General features: G+C 25.4%; 1 protein-coding gene across 4 annotated transcripts; it reads left to right on the forward strand.

Moving 5' to 3' along the window:
- The first annotated feature begins 201 nt into the window (after positions 1-201).
- LOC132916369 (tyrosine-protein kinase Src42A) lies at positions 202-11084 on the forward strand. Of its 4 annotated transcripts, none has more exons than XM_060976286.1 (7): positions 202-732; positions 3340-3678; positions 4351-4472; positions 4620-4783; positions 7506-7827; positions 7926-8261; positions 8349-11084. In XM_060976286.1, exons 1-7 carry the CDS (start codon positions 677-679, stop codon positions 8555-8557), a joined length of 1548 nt encoding a protein of 515 aa, XP_060832269.1. In that variant the 5' UTR covers positions 202-676; the 3' UTR covers positions 8558-11084. The 4 variants fall into 4 exon arrangements, with proteins under 4 accessions (XP_060832269.1, XP_060832268.1, XP_060832271.1 ...); XM_060976285.1 differs by having other exon boundaries at positions 206-732; positions 7500-7827; XM_060976288.1 differs by lacking the exon at positions 202-732 and adding an exon at positions 1613-2021 and having other exon boundaries at positions 2964-3678; positions 7500-7827.
- Positions 11085-11431: the final 347 nt, after the last annotated feature.

An 11431-nucleotide genomic window follows, 5' to 3' on the forward strand; every position in this document is an offset into this window, starting at 1 on the left:
CGTATTATTCACTACTGTAAAAAATGAAAGAAGTTGAAAATTTAAATATTTAAGACAGCATTTCAAAAAAAGTTATTATATGGGTAAGACTAAATTTTATTCTATTTAGTTTTTAAATTTTATTCTATTATAGTTCAGATTTATTGAAAATTAGAATTTCTACTTTTTTATTGCTTTTATCACCTTCCTCGGATATGTCTTTATGAGAACATTACCAAAAAATATTGACCTCTTAAAATATTTTTCTACAGTATATTATAAATAATTGCTTTAAACTATTGGAGTATTTCCATATATATTTGGATTAAATTCCAATAGTAAAATAATATCAAATTTGATGAGATATATTTAGTATAACTATTGATTTATCTATATCTACCAAGACGTAACTGGATAAAACGATACAATCTGATAATGTAATAAATGGATCTAATACACATACATATGTATGTATGTATAAAAGCACGATACGATATATTCTTGTATATACATACATGTGTATGTATATATGAAAAAAATAAGATAGATAGTTTGAAATAACTAAGCAGTGCTGTTACAGATATCACTCGTTGCGGTTCTCAGTTTTACTGTTATCGCATAATTTACCAAAAAATATCGCGTAGTACAATTAGAAAGTTACGATTACGTGGATGTATAAACCAAATTGTTCGCAAAAATGCATTCTAAATTTTATAATAAAACATTTGAACATTTCTTCAGTAGATTTTTCAGGTAATTACATTTTATGTATATGAATTAAGTGATGATAATGTACATTGTTTATGTTTATTATATTTATTTGATTATTAATGTATAATATAAAATAATTATATTATACTATATTATAATAATTAATATATCTTGAATTTAATGTCATTCTTGTATATTAAATATATTAAATATCAATTCTATTAAATATTTCACTATATTTGAGCATTTAATAATTTTGAAAAGTATTTAAAATATCTATTTTTTCTTATCTGATAGTGAAATGCATAAATATAATTAATTAATAATGTAAAAGAAATAAATAGGTCATTTACGCAGAACATATGTATATGTATATAAATAACTGATTTATAGTTTCGTTCACAATCGTCTTTTATTTTAATAAATAATTTTTTACTATAATAGTGTTATTACCACCAGGTATATTAATAGTTATTTTTCTAAATTTTAATATTAATGATTAAAATTAAAAAATATCATATGATTATGTAATAAATGCATAAATTCAGTTTTCAAAAAACATTCAAATTACAATTTTTCTCGTTACTATCTTAGAATCATGGAATATAAAAAATATTCGAAGATATCACTTTAGTATCTTTCATAATTACGTATAAAGTATTTGAACATGTGAAGCTATTTTTTTCGTTAAAAGGATATTTGATTGTCCTTTTATTTCTGCTAAATCAATCAATGATATCTTTTTCAAAATTTTCTTTATTATTCAATTTTATTAATTATTAAAATGTTTAAATACTTATTTCTTTAATTATAAGAATGTAATAAGCATCCCATAATATTTTCTATGTATTAAATATAAGATTATGTAGCAATCCACTTGCATCTTTGATTGGGGGATGGTAAAGGTTCGGTTAACTTCGGGTTCATAGTCGAACTCATCCGAAATCTATATGTCGTTGGCTACCTTCACCATGGGTGTTTTCACCTCTCCGTCGGTTTCTCATGAAAAGTTTGTTCGCTTGTCGCGTTTGTTCTCGAGATAAATAATCTTAGATGTGTCTTAAAGTACTATACGAAGTACGTTCATTTCATAATTGTATTTTTTTACGATAAATTTGATGTGTGTTTTATTCTTCGCTGTTTTCGGTATCGCACATGTGAAAATTAGGATTTTGACGGATCTGATTTAATGCAATGGCGACGTTACTTTCCATTATGTTGTCCACGTTTCTTCTAACCATTGGTTATCGCCATGCTCCTGAAAATTCTTGCAACTATGCAATGCCAGTGCTAAAAAATCAACGATAGGAAAAGAATGATCTTCTTCCGGTGTAAGAGAATTTGCATTGTTCCTGGATATTGTAATGAACCGGTGGAACAAGTTCAAATCGAGCGGGCTCTGTTATCCGTATAGAAATCTTTTCTCCTTTGATTTTCGTTGAATTTCATCAAAATTTTTATATATTTTTTTCAAATGGTATTACTTACTACTAGTTGTTATCAAAAGAGAAATGTTAGGAGTATGAATTTGGGAAATCGAAAATTGGATGTATCTGTTAGTCTTTATATCCTTAGATCACATACCTTTTTTAATTCTATATTCATCAGATTTTTAAAAATGATGTTCTTACATTATTTATTCTTTTTTCAGAACAACGAAATATTTTTATATATTTGCGTAAATAAAGAGCAAAACTAATGTAATGAAATGGTTATATTAATATTTTTCATATTATCTTGGTTCAAGTTTCTGAATTAATTTATTTGTTATTTTCCATTTGGTAAAATACACAAAATACTATATTTTAATATTATAAAACGAGAAAATTTATAACACGATTTATTATTTTTTAATATTTTGTTACTTTTATTACTTTTTTATTTAAAAAGACCATTTCAATAAAATGATTTTGACAATGAATAAACATTCAGCGGAAACATATTATTGGCATTAATAAAATAAGAACATTCATATTTATTTGTTAGAAATGGCATTAAATAATAATAATAGTAAATAGCAAAGAAATTGGTGATTTGCATCCTAACCTAAATCGCAAAAGTGCCATATTATGACGTCAAGCTTGGATCAGCGCGAACTTGACGAAAATGCGTATACTAATAGAGCATATCTCTGTTTTGTGTTACGGTTATATAGTGACGCGATGAAGTGTCATCGTTATCAGTGACTATTCGAATAAACATTCGTATTTATTATATGTAGCGTTTATTAAAACCTTTAAATAATTACAAGTGTTCAATGTTTGTCACACTAGATATCGACGAAAGAATTGCAAGTTTCTTGAGAAGAAGAAGAGAAGCTTCGAGAAAAAAGTTGCCGATTTTACAAATTATGTTTGATTTCGAAAACTCATATGCATTTTTCCGTGTTTCTTAGTGGGCTTTATCCAAACGTTTTAAAAACCAAAGTGTATTTTAGTGTTTATTTTGCACATTTACATCACGAAATGTGTATTATGAAAATTTTATATTCACATCATCATAGCTCAATATTCATGCAAAAGGATCAAACATAAGAACATTGCAAGAACATTTGCAAAAAAATTTTTATATTTCATGACTCAGTGGCAGTGAATTCAAATAGTGGACGAGTTGAAATTACATACAAAAAATGGGTAATTGTTTCAGCAGTCCAACAGATACAGAAAAAGAAAAGCCTGATAGAATAGGCAACCCTAATATAGAGGCAGTTGCATCTCAAGCTAGTCCAGTGCCAACACCACCTCCAGATCCTATTAGGCCTATGCCACAAATCCCAGATGCGGATGTGCCAACAGCAAAAATTTTTGTTGCACTTTATGATTATGATGCACGTACAGATGAAGATTTAAGCTTCAGAAAAGGTGAACATTTAGAAATCTTAAATGATACTCAAGGAGATTGGTGGTTAGCTAGAAGTAAAAGAACTCGACAAGAAGGATATATTCCCAGCAATTATGTTGCAAAGTTAAAATCTATAGAAGCAGAACCGTAAGTTACATTTTTACCGACATCTACATTTATTTTTTTCTAAATATTTTTTGTTTGATAAATATACATACTAAAAAATTTACATGTACAGTAAAAATATTTGTTTTGTGTAATTTTATAATAACTTTAAAAAATATATATTTTTATTGCAATAAATATAGATTAATAGCTACATCTTGATGAATAATGATATAGGATTAACATGCTTGCATTTGGAATGCATATCACATGAAACTTTACAGTTATGCATTCATTTAAAAAATATTTCAAATTTATTATATATAAGAAATATATACATGAAATATACTACAGACATGATAATGATTGAAAACATGTAATAAATCTTAGTTTGTTCACTTTCCTTTATTATATTTTCACCTAATAAATTTCTCTCTATATAGTCAACTAGTCAATGCGACCTTGCTTTCACTAACAGTACATGTATTGCCTCTTAGGTTTTATTAATATGGGTGCACAGTTCTGATTATCAATCAGTTTAAATAAGCAGTATTTCCCTTCTTTTTATTTCTGTATGAATGTAAAAGTATTAAAGAAAAAAATAGTTTTATCCTTTTTTTTATATTAGCCAATCAAATATTAAATTATTGTTTTTGTATATGTTAAAATATTTCTTATTTTATTTAATATTTTAATTATTTTTGCTTTTTGTAGATGGTACTTCAGAAAAATTAAACGAATTGAAGCAGAGAAGAAGTTATTGCTTCCTGAAAATGATCATGGTGCATTTTTAATTAGAGATTCTGAAAGTCGACACAATGATTATTCTCTTTCGGGTAAGTTAATACATATTTGAATATGTATCAAAAATATAAAATTTAATCACTACAGTGAAACACATGCCCACAATAAATATTTACTATATTTTCAATATATTTCAGATATACTTTTAAAAATAATAACATGATAAAAATTTTTTGTAGTACGCGATGGTGATACAGTTAAACACTACCGTATTAGACAACTGGATGAAGGTGGTTTCTTCATTGCTAGAAGAACTACATTCAGGAACCTTCAAGATCTTGTCGAACATTATAGTAAAGATGCTGATGGGCTGTGTGTAAATCTCTGCAAGCCCTGTGTACAGGTAAGATGAAATTCTTAGTTAAATCAATATTTCTTGCAATCCTATGTCACATAAATGGAGTTTAGACAGCTTGCTGCATGTATAAAATTGGTTTTTAATGATATACCACCATTTTACTAAAGAATATAATGTATTGCTTAATTATTAAATTTTTTTTCAATATTTATCAAGGGATTTCTTCAGTGATTCAACAAAAATTTGTTTTAATGTTTCTGTTTTAATATTTATTAACTTTGCAGAAATCCCTTGATATTAAATATAACCCATATATAATATGAGACTTAAAATGAAAACACAAATGCATGATTTTTGACCTTTATTGTACACGAATCTACAATGTGATTAAGTTTGTACAGAGAATAAATAAAATAGTATAAATAAATTAGATTCAATCATTTTAACAACTATTTAAATTACATTTACATATTATATTTATTACATATTAATAGCACTGTCTAAACTCCAGTTAGACTTTGCTCTATAAAATTATATATTTAGTAGTTATAATAATAATTGCATATATATTTTTTAATAAATATTATTGGAAAAATATTTAAAAATAATATATTGCACAAAAATCACAGTTCAAGATACAGAATGAAGTTTTATATGTACTTTACTAAATTCTTATTTTATATCTCTTATTTACAACATTGTTAGGAAATGTATTTAATTATATTAATAAAAAGAAGCACTAATTTGAATGTTAATCAAGATGTAATAAGGAATTGTTGTATTTATAAGTATATGTAAAAAATTGTTTTCTTTAACTTTTAATTAATCTTTAAGGAGAAGATATATTGTTACTTTTAGTGGAAAATTATATATATATATATAATTATATTATATTATATATATATATATAATATAATATAATTATATATATATATATATATATAATATAATTATATATATATATATATATATATATATAGACACACATTTGTATATTGTATCATATATATTTCCGCTATTTATTTAAAAAAAAGTTAAGGTTTGAAAACAGCTTTTAGTTTGATAAATAATCTTGCAAAGTTTGATCTCTGAATAGACTATGTTTGTTTCTCTGTTATTGCTTACCTTACCTCCCGCTGGATTTTCTTGGTAAATTGAATGTCCCAATATGACATAACATGTTAATTTTCTTTGTAACATAAATGCTTTCCACTATATCTTTGGCCTGTACATACAGCACAAGCCCGTCCTATATGGAATCATGTTTCAAAGACATTAGATCATTCTTCATCTAGAAAATTCACTTTCTTTCATAATCTGACATAACATTGCTAAATTCTATAGCTCTTTCTTAGAAACAATAGGATTGAAAGCACACATTAAAAAAATAAGATAAATTTGCGTCTATGTGTCTGTATGTGCTACTTTGATGTATTGTTAATTATGACAATATTCAACACAAATTCTTTTATACAATCTACAACAGATGATTATATTCTAGTATCAATATTTGTGTGCTTAAATCTATCTAATATACAGGATATCTCAAATAAATTCTTAACTTTCCTATTAAATTATCCACATCATTTAGTATTGATTATACAAATGAAGAAAGACTGTTATTATGCTGTATTATATTATACTATATTATATTAAATGATATTATATAAATAATATATTAAAGGAAAAATAAGTAATATATTTTTTACTAGTGTTCGAGATATCCTGTATGTGGAATTTAAATTCATAGATCAGTTTTTAAAATTTAAGTTTTAAAATTCTTTTTTGTGTTTATATACACATCAAAGAATTTTAAAACAGATTTCCTTCCTATCTAATGAACCTTATATATTTTCTGAACAATTTTTAATGAAATGAAGCAAGAAAAGCTCATAAAATAATTAAGAAGACGCTTTTGTCTTATTAAATTATATGGTTTAATGCTCTCAGTGATTGAAATTATCTTCTATATTTTTTTATACTTTCTTTTAACTCAACTTTGAGGCATTGAGGGCATTTTGTGTTAAAACAGTTCAAATATGGTGCTATATTCTTGTTGATAATGTACATACTTTACAATAAATAAACTATAGTGTATACATTTATGTCTTGGACCGTGCATAAGTGTTCAATTACTAAGTTCCTGAAGTTATATTTGACAACTTTATATTCTTATCTATAAAAATAAGTATTAATGACTTTTGAGAAATATTATATGTCAAGAATAAAGATTCATCTACAACAAAACATTATTTTAAAATTATACTTCACATCCTTAGCTACTATATTTATTGAGATCTAAAATAATTTTCTTTATAAAATCACTCAAATGTCAAAAGGCATGAAATTAAATAATTTGAAATTTGCTTTTAATCACTTGCATCTTGCATAATAGCCACTATTTCTTTTATTTTTTATAGTATTACCATTAGATTAGATATTTTAATTTAAGCAACACTTGTTATTTGTTACATCTTATAATAAAATCATTAAAAACTTAATAAGCAGTTATGCAGCCTAAGCAACATCCTTAAAGGGCTTCTATTTAGGTTTGTATTAATAGAAAGTAAGAACAATTCTCCAAATTTTTTCAAGGAATTTTAGAACTTCAGTTAATATATGATTTAAGTTTCTCTATCTTATTTATTAGTGTACAACTTGCAAAGGAACATTTGCTATTAATGCCATAGAAATATATTCATTTAAAACAACTAAAAAGTTTAACAGTCATTGACTGGCATATACTTAATTTTGTTGATAGGTTGAGAAACCTGTAACTGAGGGTCTTAGTCATCGTACAAGAGATCAATGGGAGATTGACCGTTCATCTCTCAAATTTGTGAGAAAATTAGGCCAGGGTCAATTTGGAGAAGTGTGGGAAGGATCTTGGAATAATACAACTGCAGTAGCAATAAAGACACTAAAACCAGGAACTATGGATCCTAAAGATTTCTTAGCAGAAGCACAAATTATGAAGAAACTTCGTCATGCAAAGTTGATTCAACTATATGCTGTTTGTACTTTGGAGGAACCTATTTACATCATCACAGAATTGATGAGGAATGGTAGTTTGTTAGAATATTTGCAAGGTAACAAAGTGTACTTTTTAATTACTTCAATCTGTAATCTATTCAATATTTATTTATCTATTTGTTCATTTTTACATGTGTTATAACTTTTCCAACAGGGAAAGGAAAAACATTAAATTTACAACGATTAATTGATATGGCTGCACAAATTGCAGCAGGTATGGCGTATCTTGAGTCACAAAATTATATCCATCGAGATTTAGCTGCTCGAAATGTATTAGTAGCAGAATTAAATGTTGTGAAGATTGCAGATTTTGGTTTAGCTAGGCTTATTAAAGAAGATGAGTATGAGGCCCGAATAGGTGCACGCTTCCCCATTAAATGGACTGCACCTGAGGCTGCAAATTATAGTAAATTCAGTATTAAATCTGATGTGTGGTCATTTGGTATTCTTCTGACTGAATTGGTTACTTATGGTAGAATACCATATCCGGGTAAATATATCTTTAAATTTAAATTTTGTAGTGGTTTTTAGTAATAAAGATTTAAAAAAGAGTATCTAATTATTTTTAATTTTATAGGTATGACAAATGCTGAAGTTCTTCATCAAGTAGAACATGGATACAGAATGCCATGTCCACCTGGTTGTCCAACTGCATTGTATGATATCATGTTAGAGTGTTGGAACAAAGATCCAATGAAGAGGCCAACTTTTGAAACATTGCAATGGAAACTGGAAGATTTCTTCACCATGGAAGGTTCTGAGTATAAGGAAGCATCTGCATATTAAAATATTAAAACAGTTTATAGTTCTTATAGCATATTTCGTTATGTTTTCTATCAACAAGATATAATAGATATTCTGTATGAATGATAAATGCAGATTATTATAATTAACAGTTAAATTCAGAATACGGATGTTTGTGATATTTGAGAGAGTATACTTTATACTGAAGAATAGTCTTCTTTCTATAAACTATAAATACGGTTTATTTTTTTAGCAATATGACCACGCCAATCGCTTTTGTTATATATTCTGGCTGCCATAAAATTATAGAGCAACTTTGTCAATTCATGAATGATTACACACAAACGAACATTGAACGTTAATTAGTGGCTTTTAAAAGCAATGACATAATCTAGATTTTATTTTGGAAAATTATATTCTGAACGTGTAAACGTCGGTATTAATAGCATCTGTTGGACAGTATTTATGGGAGTTAACATTTTTTAACTAAAAATTTGTTGTTTACTAATCTTGACGAGATAATGCGATTGTCAGATGTATTACAAATTTGATGTAACAAAATTTTCAGATACTGCACAGCCAATTTAAGCCAATTTTTTTTGGAAGATTGTTTACATTACAATTTCAAGCATCTATTATATAGCAGTAAGAAGGATTATTGTGTGTCTTGATTTATCATTCCTTCTTATTTATTTATATATATATACTCACATACTTTTATTATTATTATAATTGTTAATTTATTATTAAGAACTCGCAAGTATGACGCATTTTGTGTTCAAAATTTATAAAACACAATCTGTTGAAAACTCATGAGTGGCCTATTAAGCCAACATACATGTAAGATAAATTTTATGAATATTTATTATTACTGTTCACTGTTCTTTTTTTTCTTTTTTTTTTTTTTTTTGCATATGTTAACTCTCAGTTATTCTTGAAAAAACACATATTAACTAAAAGCAATGTATTTAACCTAAAAATTATTCCTGTTCATAAAAAATATAATACGTGTGTAAGATAATATAAGTATACAAGGGTATTAACATTACTAGAGAAGCATGTAAACTATTATATTTGGATTTTTTATTTAATAGTATAAAATAGGTTATAATCTTAGAATTTCAAATTAATATTCATTGATATTAATTATTCAGTTGATTATTTTTTCGTATTACTTCAGTTTATTATTGCTATTTCTGATTTCCAAACTCAAATTTTTCATTTTTACCTATTTGTATACTATAAATTATGTTTTTAATTTCTTAGGTTGCTAAATGTCATCTTTTATCAATATTTATGAAAATTATAATTTTTAAATGAAACAATACAATTTTTGGGAATATATTAGAACTGTTTGTTTCATTTTGGCTTTTTTAAGAGTCTAGGGTAAATAGAGTAAACATATACATGTCTTAGATTATCTATATTTGCATTTGATGCTGTATTTATTAATATTTACTTTCTTTTTGGAAAAATTTTCATTATTTCTATATAATGTATACTTCTCAAAATTGTATGAAAACAAGTTTATTTCGTTTATAAAAAGACATTAAGACGTTAGATATGTGTGAACACATAGAATTTGTAATATGTTTCATTTCATGCCTTTTATATAGATGGATATACAAAATAATGATCAAAAATAAACAAAATTTGTCTAGTCAGAGACCACTATTCTATTGTGAACATTTATGGTGTTAAATACGTTTACACCATTCTTTTCATGAACATAAGACATACTGCCAAATAAATATAAAGAAACAGCTATCATGCTATTATTATTAAACGAAAAAGGATATGAAACTGTATAATGACACAATGTTATACTAAGAATTAAAGTAAAAACAGAACATTACTTAAACTTAAGTAAAAGAATGTTTAATTATGTTTCTGTGGTCATCTGATAATTAATTTAAAACATTTTTGTGTACTATTATTTTAAGAAATTATATTGCTGGTATTAAATAGTATTAAAACTGATGATAGTAAGAATTTAAAAAATCATTTATGTAGGATATCAGGCACTTTGTACAAAAGTAAATTTTTATATAAGCATATATATTTATATTTTGTACAGTTTTATTTGAATATAATGAAATGCTTTTTATATATATATGAAAATTTCATTAAAGCGTAAAATGTCTACATGATTTTTATACAGTAAGCTCAATAATTTTTTCACTGATCTTTTAATTAAAGAAGCGAAGAATACAGTGGTATATAAGTATTAATTGTGTGAAATATAATGATGCATATAATTTTTAAAAATAAACATAACACCTATGACATCGTTAACGAAATAGTATTATCGTTAATAAAATTGTTCATATATAATTGTATTATGTCATAATTATTATATTATATACGACTTTATAATTTTGTATGTATGCATAGATATATACAGTATACATAAATATTATATAATTGCGTATAGTACATACATATTCATATCGTGCGCGTGCGTGTGTGTTTGTGTGTACATACATGTATGTATATATATAAATGTGTATATATGTATACATATAGTACATACATCGCATGTTAAAAAATATTACAAAAGCAATTTTAACTTGTTTCATAATTTCTTTTGTTCCTTACCACCTTTTCCTACTTCTCGAGCATCTGTAATATACATAGGTATGTCTCTTTCTATAAACTAATTTACTTTTTAATCATATGTTATTAATTAAATTGTCTCAAATATACTATTTCAATGTTATGAGTTATTTCGAATGCTATCTAAATACATATATGTATTACTTGATAATAATATTCTACTGTAGATGGTTTGTTGTAAATATTTCATATAAAATATATTTACTACATATACATTAAAATTGAAATAAAATTAGTTGTAACTTGATCTGTGGTTGTATAATAACTTTAAAAATAAGTCATTTACATTTTATTTAATTT

This window comes from Bombus pascuorum, chromosome 2 (assembly GCF_905332965.1).
Source record: "Bombus pascuorum chromosome 2, iyBomPasc1.1, whole genome shotgun sequence".
In the NCBI taxonomy this organism is placed as follows: domain Eukaryota; kingdom Metazoa; phylum Arthropoda; class Insecta; order Hymenoptera; family Apidae; genus Bombus; species Bombus pascuorum.